An 18196-nucleotide genomic window follows, 5' to 3' on the forward strand; every position below is an offset into this window, starting at 1 on the left:
CTTCCCAGCAAATGAAGACGAGCAATTGGGCTTATATAGGTAACGAAGCAACTTAAGAGATGTCTCGACCATTTGCAAGCGACCTACAAGCTGTCAGCACGGAGTAATTATTTCGAAGCGGCATTTGTATCAACAAGTTTTATCTCTTATGCCCATTACGGAGGCATTAATCGCACGCGTTTATCGGGATGACGTGCTATCTTATTATGAACCTTTTGGACAGCACAGAAGCAAATTTTGTACAAGACAATTAGCGGTTAGAAGTATTAAAAAATAAATAAAAATAATAGGAATTCGTTAAAAACTTATTTTATGAATAAATGATTATTTTTATCTATGGGAATGCTGCCCTTAATGCGTGTTTTTGTTTCCTTTTTTTGCACAAAATAACTACATAGGCAATTGTAAGTTATTTACTTATTTATTTTATTTATTTATTTATTCATTTTTTTTTTATTTATTTTTTTTTTTTTTGCAATTTTAGTTTTGTGTAGAGAAGGGTTACGCCTGAGCAGCGGGAAATGTGATAATTATTTTGAAATAAATGGAGTGGAAAACACACACAATCAAAGAGTAAAAGGTTTGATTTCATCTTTACTTTTTGCGTAATACTGGCTAAAAGTTCGGTAAAAATGCTTAGATTACATTTCCATCACAAAAAACTGCTTCGCATAAAAAAAAAAGCTTATGGCTAATTATCAAGATGCAGGACGTGGTTTACACAAGAAAAATGCTGCAAAAGTAATGTTATTTATGGTAAGGAAGTTTATTTACAACTTATTCTATCCATTTTTACGAGAACGAGTCTCAGATAGGCATTAAAAATAAAACAACGTGCCTTACGAGATGCTCGTGTCAGACACGGGGCACTTGCACCGTATCTTGCTTTTACATCTCGAGCATCTTGCTGTTACAGGACATGCTACTTTTCTTAAACATGTTGCTATTAAAAAGGCATGATGTCATACTTTTTGTTATCCCTTCCTCCTGTCATATGAACCGCCTCGTGACATCATTTGTGCACAACCCCTGAAATATATAAGTAAACACTCACAGGAACAAATTTAACGAAATACAATTATTTTTATAAAATGATACATTTTAACTCAATGTGCCAATAATTGGTACAAAAGTCAAAACAAGATTCAGGAACGCTGCTTCAGACACTTATTTTAAGTTTCGGACTTATTTCTGATTCTTTTTTGACTTTTTTTTTTTTGTAAAATTATAAAATTTCTAAATACATACAAAGTTGTAAAAATACGAGTATCTGAACAAACATACCATTGCGGCTCTAACTTAATTTGACAAAGACTTTTGACAGAGTATCGAAAAATAGACTGATAATTAAGATATACGAAAACTTTTCTATTGATGGGAAGGCCTTTTTGTGGATTTACGATTTTCTCAGAAATAGAGTATTTAATGTCAATTACAACGGAACTATTTCTGGCACTTTCCGCTCAGAACAGGGAACAACCTCAGGGCTCTGTATTGAGTTTTCTACTATTTAGTCTATTTAGCTCTGGAATAGAACCTGTAAGTACTAGTGACTATAAGATAGGTTTGTTTGCTGATGCCATTATACTTTGGAGCAGTGGATCTGACATTAACATGCTGGAGTCTACTCTAAATAGCTCACTGAAGAGAATTCAGCATCGTTTTGCTCCAGAACATAAATTATGTTTCAATCCTACTAAATCTGTCACTAGTTTCTTCACAACTAACAAGCATTTGTATAAATATTGTCCAAAAATCTATCTTAATGATCATCTCTTGCAATGTGAGAGAAATCCCAAATACCTGGGTTTCGTACTTGATCCCGAAATAACGTTTAACAAGCACATTAATTTGATTGTAACTAAAGCTAGAAAGATACTTATTATACTAAAGTTCATCTCCGGGTTGCGATTGGGGTTCTGACGCCAGAACATTGAAAACAACTTATGTTGCCTTAATTAGACCTATTCTTGAATATGGATATCAAATATATCATGTCGCATCAGATACAAATTTTTAAAAGCTAGAAAGGGTACAGCTGAGTGCGGCACATTTAATTACAGGTCTGCGAAAAAGCACCCCAACCGATAGTGTCCTCTATGAGGTTGATTTGCAGCCGTTGTGGTTAAGAAGTATCTCAGCAAAAACAAACCTGTTGTAAAAATTTCCCCGCCAAGAAAATCTTTAACTCTTCACCACAAAAAAGAAAGTCTTCATCCTAAACCAAAAAAAAAAAAAACCTCAGCCTTAAAATGTCATGATATCTAGTTTGCCCGCAAAGTATCTGCCAAACTATCATCCTCCCTGTTCTCTTCTTTCATCACACCTACTTCCGTTAGATCCTCCTCCCACTTTCAACTCCTCAGAAATATGGATATATCCTTTAAATTGTTTATCTTGTTTGGCGGAAAGCTTTTCTAGTTGAGGTGGTTGCTTGGTGAGCAAAAAGCTTCCCGCCAAACTAGATAAACAATTTAAAGCATCTATCCATATTTCTGAGGAAGTGAAGGTGTGAGGAGGATCTAATGGAAGTAGTAGTGATGAAAGAGGAGTCAGGGAGGATGATAGTTTGGCAGATACTTGGCAGGCAAACTAGATATTATGACTTTTTCCGATTGAGGTTTTTTTTTTTTGGTTTAGGATGAAGGTTTCCTTTTTTGTGGGGAAGAGTTAAAAATTTTCTTGGCGGGGAAATTTTTACAACAGGGTTGTTTTTGCTGAGATATCACATCTTTTTGCATTGATATTATTACTTTGTCTGTATTTTTAGAATTCAGAATTTCAAGTCATAAATATTCAATTAAAACAAAGTTGTTTTGTGTTCCTAAGGAACAATAATGGCAAGCTTAATTTTACGTCATGTTATTTTCTGACCAGCACGATTCTATGTTCGTTTGGTGAGAATTGGGCCGTTTAATTTTTTTTTGCAATCCTTGTATCCTCTCTGTTTTAAAGAAAACTGCTTGGATAATAAAATACTATATTTTAAATTATATTGTTGTCAAGTATTTTACAAGTTCGCATTAAATTCTATTACAGATTTTTTTATTTGATGGATTATTCATCATTTTCATGAAGTTTTTTAATTTTTTACAACTTGCGATCTATATCAATTTAGTATTTTTTTAATGATTTGTTTTTTTAAATCGTGGATTATTTTACGTTTTATGGGATAATTTTAATTGTTGGGTAATTTACCTTTCTTTTAATCGAACATTTGTCTTGTTTAATACCTAGTTTTTTTTAAAAGCTCACTAAAAAGACAAAATAACGTATGTTATGACCAAGCAAACCCCCCCCCCATGTCTTTAAATATTTTAAATTTGAATGAGTCAGAAGATGTATGCAACTACTGTACGTCAAATTGGGGATAACACAAATTTGCCACAGCGACTGCGTATGCGCGTTAACTTATCTCATTTCAAAAGTCTTGCTTAAATTAATTGCAAAATTTTTGTCTGTTAGCAAATTACTACAAAACACGGATATCCACACAAATATATCATATATTTCAATTCATAATGTGTTATGTTTGTGAAAAATGCATTAATTTAGAAAATAAGCAAACCAATAAATAAGCGCTAATTTTCGATTTTAACTATAAAATTAGATGTATCATATACATTTGCGTATAGTTACATATAATATGTCACGCAAAATATTTTCATGGTGTAACCCCAGTTTCGCCGCCAGTTAAAATTTCTTCGCCCTTAAATATATCAAAACTGAACAATAGGAAGAAAAAAAATTTCATATCGGCGAAACTGACGGGGGGGGGGGGACTGTATTCTAATCTTATTCAGTAATGTTTCTCTGCTTAAATATAAACAAACTACATAGAATCTTAAAACAGAAAGCCGAATGAGCTTAGTCCGCGCGCATGAGCAGTCGCTGTGGCAAATTAGTGATATCCGCGATTTAACGCCTAGGTGCAACTGTTGGATCTGTTTTATTAGTCTTGATTGGAATTTCATTTCGAAAGACAACTTTTGAATAGTCGTTAGATCTTAGATCTGTTCTAGCCTTGCAATTGCAGTCAGAGATTAACAAACCCTATAAGCTGAGAGTAAGCACATATGAATTTAGGGGAAATTAGTGATTTTCAAACTTTAATTACTCCGGCCCATGATGTCGCTGGGGTTTTAATTTTTGTATATGTCCTCAATGGCCCCCCAAGAATATGTATACAAAAAATCATTACCATAACCCCCGGGGGGCTGCTGCAGAACCCCAGGAAGGTAAGATTTGTGGGGTAAAAACGAGGAGGTGGAAGAGGGGGTCAAATGGCACAAAAGGCACATCAGTAGGGCACAAGGAATGTGTGTGCGAAATTTCAGCTTGATTCCTTTTTTCGTCTTTGCTGTAGCCGTGTCAAAGAAAGCGAAAACTTTTTTGAACAGCGATTTTATAACTTTAATTCATCCTCCCACTGATGGTCCAGGGGATTGTATTTTGGTTTACGGCATCAGGGTCTACTAGAGATTGAGTGTACCAAACATCAACTCCGTGTGTCTTTATGGGGCTGAGATACAGAGGGATGAAAAACACAGAAAACCCCAACTTGTTCTGTCGTGTAAACTGTTCTTGGTCGCTTTTATTTTCTTTCGTCTTTGGCAGTGGATTTGCTTTTGTTGGCTGCATACATTTGGTTTCAATGGCGGCGGGACGCTCCCGCGTCCCGTGATCCCCAACCTTACAAAATACTTCAGCATGCTCATGAGTTACCGTGATCAGCATCGTGCTGCAACCTTTGTATTCTGGTAGCAAAATAACCAAAGATTGAAAAGGAATAGTCTTCTCAGTAGTGCTAAGAAGTTAAACGTATTAAAACTTACTGTGGAATCTAATTCTTTAAAGCCCATCGAATCCCCATTGGACCAGATGCCTGAGGTTTATTTTCATACAGAGTTATTTATCCGTACAAATATGACAACTCAACATCCTGAATACTTAATACAGGTTGCTTTACAAATGATTAATAGTATTCCTACTGAGGTTGTTCTGATCTACACAGACAGCAGCAGAATTGAAGAGAACACTGGAAGTGGAGTTGTTGTTAAGTCTGGAAATGAAGAAATATCTCTTATATATATAAAAGTAGAAATACTGATTACTGCTCCGTGTTCTGCTCTGAATTGATCGCCATTGACATGGCTCTGGATTATATTGCTAAGCAACGTTTCTCTAGAGAGACATGGATTCTATCAGACAGATGCAGTTCAATCCAATACTTGCAAAATTGGAGATTCATTGCATATCAAAAGGGAATAAGATATGTTAAAAAGCTGAAGAGTCTGTCCGGTTCTAGTGACCTCCATTTACAATGGATTCCATCTCATGTGAATTTGAGATATAACGATATTGCGGATGGACTGGCGAAAAAAGGCTCTATTATGACTCAGAATAGTGGAGATCCTCTGACGTACCTTGAACTATACTCCAGATGTAAGGCTACTATAAACAGCTCTTCGAGATGTCCTCCTGAGCATTCATGGTATTTTTGCGAGGGTCCTGGTACTTCCCTTGGATTTGAGGGTGACAGGAGTGATCAAACTGCTTTGACTCGCCTAAGAACAGGTCATCTAAAAACCCTCAGATTTTCCCATGGTAATAGGACTTTTCCAGTTTGCGCCAAATGTCATACTGAAGAGTTCACTGCACAACATCTGATTTTTTTGTGTTGGCTTGGTACGCGAGGATCCTCTGAAGAGACCTGCTTCTGTCTTGAAGTAAGGCGAACAACCTCATGGATCTGATCTGATTCAGAATAAAGGGCGGAATTTGGAGGGAAAAATTATTTTTCGAATATCTATTCCGTTTTGGTGATAAAACACTTGTAAACTAAAGTAAGACAAAACAACGTTAGACGAAGCACAAATTTGCAAATTACAGCAGACACGTGTTTCGGCGTTACAGGGAACGCCTTTTTCAATGCAGAAAATAATGAGCTTATGGATGAAAAGACATCCGACAAAAGCCAAAAAAAGGCTTTTATCGGATGTCTTTTCATCCATAAGCTCATTATTTTCTGCATTGAAAAAGGCGTTCCCTGTAACGCCGAACCACGTGTCTGCTGTAATTTACAAATTTGTGCTTCGACTAACGTTGTTTTGTCTTACTTTACTGTTCAGCACAAAGGTATTTATTTACTTGTAAACTAGTCAACGAAAATCATTGCTCTTTACATTATCCATAACTTGTTAATCCTTTAAAGATGGGCACCCACTTATCCGATTTCTCACATAACCAGTTTCTTGAAAGTAGGCATTAATCGTTAGAACCATTATCAAAACAACAAGGGTGTTTAAATATTTTAGTGTTGTAGATACATTAGGATGTAAAGGTTTTAAACGGCTTCAAATGGATAATTTTTTTTTCTCAAAAATAAATGTTTTTTGCATCTTGCAAAACGCTGCCTTTATCAGACAGCGTGCAAGTAATTACTGAAAATGTTGGTGCTCATTGAGAATGCAGAAATGATAGATCTTCTTTTAGAATATGAGCAAGTAAGCGAAATAAATTTATAGATAAATCAACAATATTTAAAAAGTAAAATAATTGTATAAAGGTTGCGCCCCCTCCCTCACCCTGCACACACACACACTTACATACATATATATATATATATATATATATATATATATATATATATATATATATATATATATATATATATATATATATAAATATATATATATATATATATATATATATATATATATATATATATATATATATATATATATATATATATATATATAAATATATATATATATATATATATATATATATATATATATATATATATATATATATATATATATATATATGCGTGAGTAATTAACCATTTTATCTAATACAATTGTGCTAGCTATTCTCATAGCAAAATATTTTCCTTGTGCGTTCGTGCAGTTGCAAACACTCTAAGAACAATTCCCTTGAAGGGCGCAATTATTTCGTCTGCCAAATTACTGTCAAAACATTTAAGAAGTTTATTGTTTCGAGCATTTTCTGGCCAAACTCCTTTCTTCACACCTTCCTGTGCTTTTCCCACGTTCTCGCGCTCCGCGGATCAACGCAAGCGCACAGTTGGCTTGCACTGTTCAAAGCGAACGATTTTTCCGGGTTTCGCCAATCACCGCGAAGACGCCTATTGCGTCATCAGAGGCATTCCCGCTCTGTGTTCCTCTCCGGTCTCCTACCGAAGAATCCCGATTGCATTTCTCCTCCCGGAGTCAAACAGTTCATTCGGTTTGTTCCAGAGCACTGTTGTGGTTCCTATAAACATTGACTCGGGCTGAAAATTTAAGGAAAAGTTTTCCAATTGCAATCAAATGGCATATACGTATTTGAAAACTCTTTTAGGAGCTTAATTGCAAAAAAGCATGATTGCATTTTCCCTGCTACAGTTTTAAGTAAGTTTTATACATTTTTTTTTATAAGTAAAGTGTTTTTAATTCTTGACCATTCATTTTGTATAAATATCATCCGCATAGTATTTTGAAAAAATAAATAAATAAATAAAATGTCCTAAACATCAATATTTATTCAGTTTTCTAAAGCATATAAGTAACAAACTTACGATAAATGAATTTAAAAATTTCAAAAGCATAGAAGAGGTTATTTGTCGCATTTCCATTGCAAAAAATGAATTTACCTTAGAGTGTCCTTTGCAAATGGATTGCAATTCAAGTGGAATGTATACAAACATAGTAAAATTTAAAAAATAATAATAACAAAGAAAGAAAGAAAGTAAACAACAAGCAAAAAAAAAAAAAAAAAAACATTTACGATATGTAAAGTTTTAAGTGATGAATATTTCATGTGAACATCAGAGGTTCATTTTAGTTTTTAAATACATATTTAGTTTATTGAGTGAAAGTCAGTAGTTCCTTATTTAATAATTCCAAGTAACCTATGAAATACGAAATAAAAAATCAGGATGTTTAAGTCTCGAAACACAATAAACATGCTTGAAAACCTTACATTGAAAAGAAAATAGTTTTCTGCAATTTTAATCGGTGTTTTAAAGTAGAAATGTTTTGGATTTACTTGCGAAGTCCCGTTTTATATTCAAAAGGTTTTCGTTCTCACAATATCAAAGACAGTAGTTTTTAAAACTTTTGGCTGTTGGTCCTTGTGATATTACATACCGCAAATAACTCTTTATTTTTCAGCACTTGCGGATTATATCATGAGCACCAAACATTAAGTCAGTAATGTATTCAGTTTTTTATCGAAAAGTACTTCCACTAAATTATGTGCAATAACAAATTGATTTTATATTACCATAAAATATTGCCCTTTGGAACATATGTGTTGATATTATTTTTGAGGTATCCATGATTTTATTTCTGAAAAAAAAATTTATAATATAGTTTCGGAATAAAATCTTACAATTTTATTTTATTTTAAATTATTAAATAGCTATAGTTTTCTAAGTAGTGGATTAAGATGACGTACATTTTTCAAAATGAACAAATTGGAAATTTGTTTTAAAAATTACCGTACATACAGAAAGAACAGTGTATGAAACTTGCGTTGAAACATTTCTTTTTACTTTCGGCAGTAAATTTGTGCTTATAAAAGGGGGAAAATGTTCACTTTTATTTTTTATGGGGCAAAGGGAAAAATGAAATATTTTTCCAATGAAATCTCTTTTTTTTTTCGTTTTTTTTAAATCAAATGAATGAGCAAAATGAAGTAACTGAATAACTGAAAAGATAATGGAACATTACACTAATTAATTAATTAATTAAGATATGAATAAAAATAATTTAGTGAATAAAATTGTTGATGTAAAAGAAAATAAGTGAATCATATATATATATATATATATATATATATATATATATATATATATATATATATATATATATATATATATATATATATATATATATATATATATGAATACATACGTAAGTTATTAAATGCAGAAATTTAAACTAATAATTTATTAAATGAATACGCAAGTGATTTTATAAATGATTGATATATTAAGCAAAAGAAAATATTTCACTTTCACTTTGACCCATCCATTTCGCGCCCCGCATGCGCTTGACTAGTTTTAAAAAATATTTAAAATACGAATAAGCTGAATTTTTATTTAAATAGATACCGCACCGAATATTAGTAGGTCTCAAATAATATTTAAAATTTTAATAACAAAAACTTTATTGTTTGATAATAGCAAAAAATTACAATTTGAGTGTGAATTTTTGAAAAGGGGCTTGTAGTATCATATGTTTTGATCTTCAGAGGTAATCTTTTCCGGAATGGAATACACTACATGTGGTACTACATAGTTAACGTAGTACTAGATGGGTTGCATTTTGCCCCACATTCCCCTACTTATGTCATTGCCATGCTTCATATTTTTTTATTACGTGTTTCTAAGATTGAAATCAATGGATAATATAAATGTACATTTTTAGCCTTTCATTTAACTCTTTACAAAAAATTCGTCATGTTAAAAAATGCTTCTCTGAAAAATGAAGAAAAGTCAATACAATCAAGCTCGCTAATTAGAATATCGCTTAAAAGGATATTTCGTTTAATATAATGCATTTTTTAACGTACCAAACCAGTGTAATGTGTTATTTTAATCCCGGTTAATGGAATATCCCGCTTATTAGAATGTTTTTTCGTGGCAAAATGACTATTACATTATACAGGTTCGACTGTACTTTCTCAAAAAAAAAATGACATATTTGTGTTCCATTATTCATAAATATAGGCAAAGTAAACCTTACAAAGACATCTTGCAGTGTTAATTTTTTTGGTAAAGCTACCGGACGAAAAAGGTTACCTTTAATAAAAATGAGTAAGATATATATTGTGCATTATGTACTTTAGTAATACACATTTCATCGTTTACTTTTTTCGAACAGTTAACTAAAATGCAAAGAATTACCATCTAAAACACTCAGATGTTTGAGTGGTAACTTTTGTAAATAAAAACTTCTCCGTTAACTGAAGAAAAACGCTCAAATTTTGCTAGCTGACCAGTGTGAAGCATTCGCAGCAGATATTAAACAAATCTTGCTTTTATGTATAACTTTTCCAATAACAGCTGAAATGAGACTTTTTGTTTATTGTTTGTTGCAGTGAAAAAATCGGTAAAATAATGTCGTACTTGTGAAGTTTGATGAAGTATTAAGAAAGTTATGGCGAACCCCCCCAAAAAAAAACTTTCAAAGATAATATATATGATACTGCGTTTTGCTATGTTAAAATAAACTTTTGTTTCCTGATTTTATTGCAACAGCACATCAGAGGTTCAGAACCATTCCCCAATGAATTAAGATTATATATTTTTTGTCATTTGGATCAGAAAGCTAGTGAAAGAAAAGTTAAACATTCAAGAACTACATTTTCTTGCCCAATAGATAATGTCTAAATAAATGGTAACATATGCTTATTTTTTGTGAAAATTTATTTTTTTATGTTTTACTGCGATTTACGAAAACAGCATAAAATTTTTGTTTCCCAATTTTAGCAACAACCAAACTGCTGTTAAGAGTCTTGCTTTTAAGTTCAGTTCAGATTATATGTTCTTTCAAGTTTGTATTAGAACTCTGCTGACGGAAATAAATTATCAAAATGAATTGTTTGGCCTTTGAGGATTTGAACTCCTGACCTTCGCGTTATTAGGAAGACGTTGAAACCAACGGAGCCCACAGATCCCCATTCCGGGTGACTCTTTGGTTAAAACAATGCGTAAAGAAAAAAAATAGTTTTTTTCGACAAAACAACCAAAATGAAAGTTTTTTTTTTTTTTTGGCCCAAAGCGGTGAAAAAATTTTTTTTTGTTAAAGTATTAGGAAGTTACGACGTTCTCGGGGAAAAAAAACACCTTTGATAAAAAAATCGACAATACTATAGTGGTTTTTCCCCTGCTTTATTTTTGAAAGAAAAAAATCATGTGATGCAATTTATTTTAAAAAATAGTATAGTAATTTTATGTGTGTGTTTTTTTCGGTTTAAATGAATTAAGAATCAATTATTTCCTACTATTATAGGTTTTGGGACTGATACATTAAATAAATATTTCCACAATAAACGTTTTTTTTTTTTTTTTTTTTTTTTTTTTAATATTTATGTTTAACATTTTGCTTTCTGTAAACCTGTTTCCAAACTAAAGTTCAAAAAGTCCATTGTTGAAACCTAGCTTATTTCAATTCACTTTGATCCAGAATTGAATTAATTTAAAGTGATATTATTTAAGGTTTACTTGTTTCTCATTTAGTTTTCTCATGTTTTTAAGCTTGAAGAGCAGTTGAGTAAGGTTTCTTTAAAAGCTTTTGAAAATTATGAAATGAATAAACACATGCATTTTCTCCTCGAGCGCATTTTCATTCGTTCATATTTTATTAAATATCAGTTAAAATTAATTTGGTACGGAGTTTTTAAACGATACATTAAGTAAAAATAAAATAACTAGGGATTGATTTCAGAGCTTCTTACAAAGTGTAACTAATCATGATAAAACGTAAAAAAACAACGTCAAAGATTTTGTGAAAATATATATGTGGCGTGCCTGTATCCATGAGCGCCATAGCACTTACACCCTTGAAATTTGGTACATAATTTCTTCGAGCTCCAGGTATTTTTATTTCGGGTTTTTCTTTTTTCTTTCTTTTTTTTTTTCAATTTCGAATGATTTATTTTGTAAATTATATTTTAAAACTAAAATATTATGTAAATTGCCTCATAAAGACATAACATATTTCCAACAACCGTCAAAGTTCTTCGTCTTTCGAATTAATATTTTTTTCTGTATTACATTAAGCCTGTTTCAATTTTTTGAGTTAGTTTGAACTGCAGATATAAAATGTTTTATTTTAGCAAAACTCCTTCGTCGAACTTAATTCTAACGTTAAACTAAATCACAAAATGTTTCTAGATACCATAACTTTGTAAATTACTTTACTCTTTTTTCCTAATAACTTGGTCAAGCGTTTTTTTTAAATCAAATTCTTTGGGTCTTCGTGTTAGAACGAGCTTTTAATATTTTTCCAATTATATGGATCTATTTTCCTAAATTATACTTTTTAAGGGAATGGGAGGGTTTTTTTTAAATATTTTGTTTAAATCGCGTAAGGTTTATTTTTATTTAATTTTTCCTAATAGACGGTGGACGGCAAGAACCGGGGAACAAGCCCCTTAGTGTGATGAAAAAAAAAAGTTATTTTAGTGTTAAATACTCACAAGAAACGGGATACCTCTTTTCAAATACTAAAGGAAAAGAGTAAAAGAGAAGTATTTTTTCCAATATTATTTCAATCATTCATTCTTACAATAACCCCAAAATGTGGTAATTAAATACTTAGATTATTAGCAGTTTTAATGGTCGGAAGAGTTTACTAATAGAAGTAAGCTTTAAGTTTTAAAAACAAAATATAAAAAAGGGAATGTGGGACAAATTGAAATGGAGATATATTAACTCTGCTTTTAGCGCCACTTATCTGGTGATATTTTAACTACATAGTAGCACATGTACTCTATTCCAGTCAGGAAAAAATATCGCCGAATATTAAAGCATATGATGATACAGGCAGTTTTCAAAAACTGATACTCAGTTTGTAATATTTTGTGGTAAGTCAGAAATTATTTTTGTTATAAATAATAAAGTAATTATTTTTTTATTTTAAATATTAATACACACCTTCTGATATTCGGAGAGGTATTTATATTAAGCTTATTTGTATTTTAAATATTTTTTACAATGAGTTAAGTACATGTGGCGCACAGTAAAATAGTTTATTTTGTTTACTCACTGAATCGTTTACTAAATCACTTAATGTATTACTTTATTAATTAATTTATTTACATTTAGTTATCCGCCTATTTATTCATTAATTCACTTATTTTCTTGTTTATTTATTCGTTTACTCACTAATGTATTTTTCTTCACACATTAATTAATTAATTATTAAATTATTGGTTCATTAAAAAAATATTTTATGTTTCACTCTGCCGCATGGGAAAAAAAAGGTGAACATTTTCCACTTGTTTTTTGAAGATGGAAATTTACTACCAAAAATGAAAATACCGGATCAAAGCAAGTTATATAAAAATTACAATGTTCTTCCTTTATCTACTGTAATTTTCAAAACAATTTTCCGATTAGTTCGTTTTGAAAAAGATTAGCCATCTTATCTATTTCACTTTGCCCCTCATTCCACTTCATCATGTTTTCGATTCATTGCGTAAAAAACGTTATTCTATTGTAGCTATTAAAGACTTTTTGGTAATAACTTAGTAAAGAGACAGTTCTTTCACATCGATGGATTCTATATTTAAAATTCGGGCGGAAAAAACAGCAGCGAAACATACAAAAAATGTTCTTATATATATAACCTGCAATTGTCAATTTAGAACAATCTAAAAGGAAAAAAAATACTGGTTGCAGTCTTTTAGGATACATACGAGGCAGTGGGGAGCAAAGGGATATAAGTGGCAAAATTTAAAATTTGGAAATAACCAGTACACATGGTAGGTGAACCTCTTCTCTGTCTTGGGGCAAGAGACGGTACTAGTAGCCCTGGTGGTTGCTGCTATACAGCATGATTTAGAAAAAAAAATCAGTGAAAGTCTACCTAGGATGTTATCTTTAAACGCATTTTACTCAAAACTTGACAATGTCCACTTACATCCCTTTGCTTCTCACTGCCTTATATGTGGTTTTTGGAGCAGAAAATATCTTTAGTCTAATTTTGATATTTTCGGAAAATGTACCAAAATACCATAGCAGCGTTTGATTTTCATTTCAACATTTCAAATTTAATTTCCGGTTGGTTTTTTTTTTTCACTTTTTTTTTTTTTTTTTCACTTTTACGGCGTGTTCGTGACGTTTTTGTAGTAAATCTAATTTATAGCAATTTTAGTTATATGTCGTCCTGTCGTTCTTGATGGAAGGGAAATAATATGCAAGGAATAACTAATTAAGAAATGAATTCGATATTGAATTTTATGATTAAACTAGAAAATAACCCGTCATGGTATAACGGGGGAAAATTGCCTTTTATCAGAGTGATTGGGCAGTCGAATTTCACGTGTTCCAATTAATATATCTATCTTAAAGTCAGTCTAACGTAAACCACAATTTCACTACCTTTCAGGACAACGTAAATACGTTTATTTACTGCATATGAAGGTTTGGACTCGCTTTCTGATAACACAGTTAAATACACTCCTGTTTGTGAAAATTGCCACTTTGAAGGAAGCATGATAGTTGAATGCAATTTAATACACAGTTGAGTGGTAATGGTACAAATAAATGATTACATTTTCAAACCAAACAAACAATAAAAGAGATAAAAATTAGTATTCTAGGTATTAAGAGCTGCTACACAACTCGGCATGGAGTGAAACCAAGTTTGAATATCTGCCTGCGGAAGAGCGGTCCATATTTTTTGTATGCGCCACCAAATTTCGTCTGTCGAAGCAACAGGACGAAGATCACGAGCGAGACGCCGCCCAACGAAATATCACACATGTTCATTAACCTTATTAGGCATTCTACCAAAATTATAAGTTGAAAATAGTAATGAAATCACATTTTATTTCCCATGTTGCAAAGGAGCCCCCTTGTTTAATTTCAGTCATAAAGTAGTTATGAGATTTTGTTTGAAAAACAAGTGGTTCTGTTTGAAGTTAAGTGTGGTTATTGTGAACTCTCACCTCCGTTAGCTTGAATTTCAGGGATGTAAATTAATTTAAAAAAAAAAGAAATGAACATGTTTTCATATGTTTAACATGTGCAGATTTTAGCAATGAATAAAAAAAATATGTCTATGAAAATGTATCCATTTGGCCCGTATTAAAGGAAAACTCCTCACCTTCGTGACAGACTTGATCAATGTCATCATTTCTGAGGTGAAAATAAATAATGGACGGAAAATACATCAATATTATGCATTCTACGAAAATTATAAGTTGAAAATATGTTCTCAAATTTAGTAAATACTATTTTTTAACACATTTAAACAGAATTGATAACTAAAAAGTAATTTGTACTTTAAGAGAGTTTAATATTAGAATCCCACTAATTATTAAAATAGCTCTTTGGTTGCACAATTAACAAAATTACTACTTTGATATTAATTTGGCTTCGATATTTAAACATTAAACTTTTTTTTTCTTTTTCTTTTTTTTTTTTTTTTCATATCCGTGAATAAGGCGTTTTTTTTAAATTATTTTTATTTATGAGTGAAATAATTGGAACTTAGCTGGGAAATTGTTTCTGGTTACTTCTAGCAGGTAACACTTTCATGTAAGAATGAAAAAAATGAAATGAAAGGTTTCGAATTTGAAAAAATATTTGCGTTCAAAAGTTACGTTTTCTGGAGAGGAATTCTAAGTATTTTCTGAGCAGTTACTTCGTCCCTTGCTTGAACAGTGTATTTACCTTTACGATAAACTTTTCCTAATTTAATTATAACATACATGAAAACTATGTTTACGTGTATGTTCGACATTATTTATATTTGCTACTTCCATGTATATAGATTTGTGTCCAGTATTTGAATTTAAAACTAATTTAGAAAAGCTTGATGTAAAGTTAGTACCAAGCATGGGTATGTACGTACACTGTAAAAAAATCCGGAAACGTTTCTGAGTATATCGTGCAGCTGTGGTTCATGAAAGTTTCAAAAACGTTTCTGAGTATTTCGGAATCCTCTTTCTGTAGTGTCCAGAAACGTGTCTGAGTGTTTCGGAATCCTCTTTCTGTAATTTTCAGAAACGTTTCTGAGTATTTCGGAATCCTCTTTCTGTAATGTCCAGAAATGTGTCTGAGTATTTCGGAATCCTCTTTCTGTAATTTTCAGAAACGTTTCTGAGTATTTCGGAATCCTCTTTCCGTAATTTCCAGAAATGTTTCTGAGTATTCTGTCCATCTGTGGTTCATGAAAGTTTCGAAAACGTTTCCGAGTATTTTGGAATTCTCCAAACAATTTTCAAAAACGTTTCCGAGAATTTCGGAATCCTTTTTCCGTGATTTTTTCTAAAATATAATTCTTTATTATAGTATTACATACCATATCAGTTTCAATTCTTTCATATCTAAGAGCAATAATACAAACAACTTTAGAATCATTCGTGGATTTTTTTTTTTTTTTTTTTGAATTTCTAATGACAAATAGCATGGTTAACAGCATAACATATGCACAGTTAAAAATTATGAAATAATCTAGTAGTTTCATTCCTAATCACAAAATCGTCGGGGAAATGGAGGGGGGGTACCTTCTGAAAAGTGGGGATTGTTTGTTAAACAATCTTAAACTTCAGTTTTTCTCTCAATATTTTCAAGACAAAACTATCAACATATTGTATTTTTAATGCAGAACTTAAAAACATATCTTGCATCAAACTTGATAGCTTTTATCTTCGGATAAAATTTGACAGGACTTACCTACCCTTCGCGTTCCGGAATTCGTTCACCTCAAGTCAATTTCTCTGACGAACAAAGTGTACCGAAAAGTACCAACAGAGAAATTGATGAATTTAAATATGACACCAAGTCCCCCTGCTGGAACCATTCGGGTTGATTCTTCTGTTCTTGCCCTTTTCCAGCTCATCACAAACATAAATACTTATTCAAAATAGGTTACTGATATTATTTTTACAGTGCGCGCAAAATGCAATACATATTTTATTTATTAAAACATTGAACTCTATTACATGATTATTCCATTTCATATATACGAGAATCCCCCCCCCACCATAAGAGTGATGGTGCACCCATAAAATGCTATAAAGCGCCCCCCCCCCCTTAAAAAAAGCAACCCCTGAAAATGTCGATGGCACAATCTGCGTGGTGAACGCCCCTCGTCTTCTCCCCATATGTACATTGTATATTAATAACATAGTTTTTTAAAAATGATCACTTTTAAAACAATGACATGAAATAATATTACTTTTTATTTTGGCATGTAAATGCAGCTGTTCCATTTTTGCCACTGACTCATTCCTCCTGACTGTCCTACATTAAACTAGTATGCATGCAGTAGGTACTGTCCTGAGGAAGACAAATTATAGGGACTTGTTTCTTAATTTAGCCGAGGTAAAAAACCCCTACTTTTAATTTTAGGTTTAAGCTCTTGTTTATTGCATATAGTTTAGCATATGGTGCGTTTGGCCCAATGTAATGCATATATTAGAGCTTAAACACTCTCCATTTAGTAAGTAGTTTAATATCTTTTGGTCTTTTGACCATATAATCTGATCTTCCACGGCTGATGAGCTCCGCGAATTCAACCTTTCAACTTTATACTAATAATTGCTACTTTTAATTTTCTTTTTCTCATTGCTATTCATTGCTTGTGTATTTCATATATATACAAAAATATATTATTGAGAAATAATTCATGTTTGTTATATTTGCAGCTTCTTTCCCTTAAGGGCAGGTACATTGCAACTAAAATAAATCGTACTAATGAAGCTCTGCTGAGATAAATAATATTTCATGTATAATATAAATTATAAATCAAAGTATCATATACATTATAAATCAAAGTATCATATAAATTATAAGTCAAATACTTTAATATGGTGTAAAAATACAAAATTATTTTATTAAGTCTTTTTTTTTTTTTTTTGCTTTTGGTAAAATTGAGGCTCGTAAAACGAAAAAAAATGAAGACACTTTTAAACAGATATATGTATCTATTTGTTAAAGAAATTAATACACATTTAACTAATTTAAAGCGTTTCGCTAATGCAAATATTTAAAGAGATATCGTCATTTAGATAACTGAAGCACTATGTTCCTAATTACAAGATATAGTTTTTTTTTTTTTACTTCATACAATCTAGCTACACTGTTTGCAAGAGAATGAAAGCATGCAACCTTAAAGACGAACTATCAAACCTGACAATTTGCATATTATAACATTTAATTCATAATGCTTAATACATAAATGTTCAGCCAAATATTAACTGAGATTGACACATAAAAACAAAGTACACAATAACACTTATTTAAAGTTTTTTATAATCTTCAATTCATAAATTTTACAGAATAAAACTAGACACACTTGCACTTTAAATATGTGTCCTACGTAATGTAAAATATTTTCAAATGGCAATAGTTCACAACGAAAAAATGATACTGAGGAATAGTTTTTTTTAACGAGATTTATATGAACTAAATCACTTTAAAGTAATAGAGTTGCAAAGCGACTTACCT

The 18196-nt window shown here is 31.4% G+C and overlaps 2 protein-coding genes across 2 annotated transcripts in view; both read left to right on the top strand.

Annotated features, from left to right (window-relative positions):
- The window catches only part of LOC129223126 (uncharacterized), a 96286-nt gene extending 91147 nt beyond the window's left edge, over positions 1–5139 (top strand). The window contains exon 4 of the mRNA XM_054857691.1: positions 4858–5139. Within this exon, the coding sequence (XP_054713666.1) occupies positions 4858–5139 (282 nt within the window). The remainder of the gene's footprint in view (positions 1–4857) is intronic.
- A 2077-nt stretch (positions 5140–7216) lies between these two features.
- LOC129222863 (tyramine/octopamine receptor-like) overlaps positions 7217–18196 on the top strand; it is a 91154-nt gene continuing 80174 nt past the window's right edge. The window contains exon 1 of the mRNA XM_054857420.1: positions 7217–7415. The gene's annotated coding sequence lies outside the window, so the exon portion shown is untranslated. The remainder of the gene's footprint in view (positions 7416–18196) is intronic.

The sequence above is a fragment of the Uloborus diversus genome, chromosome 5 (genome assembly GCF_026930045.1).
Source record: "Uloborus diversus isolate 005 chromosome 5, Udiv.v.3.1, whole genome shotgun sequence".
Classification (NCBI taxonomy): Eukaryota; Metazoa; Arthropoda; class Arachnida; order Araneae; family Uloboridae; genus Uloborus; species Uloborus diversus.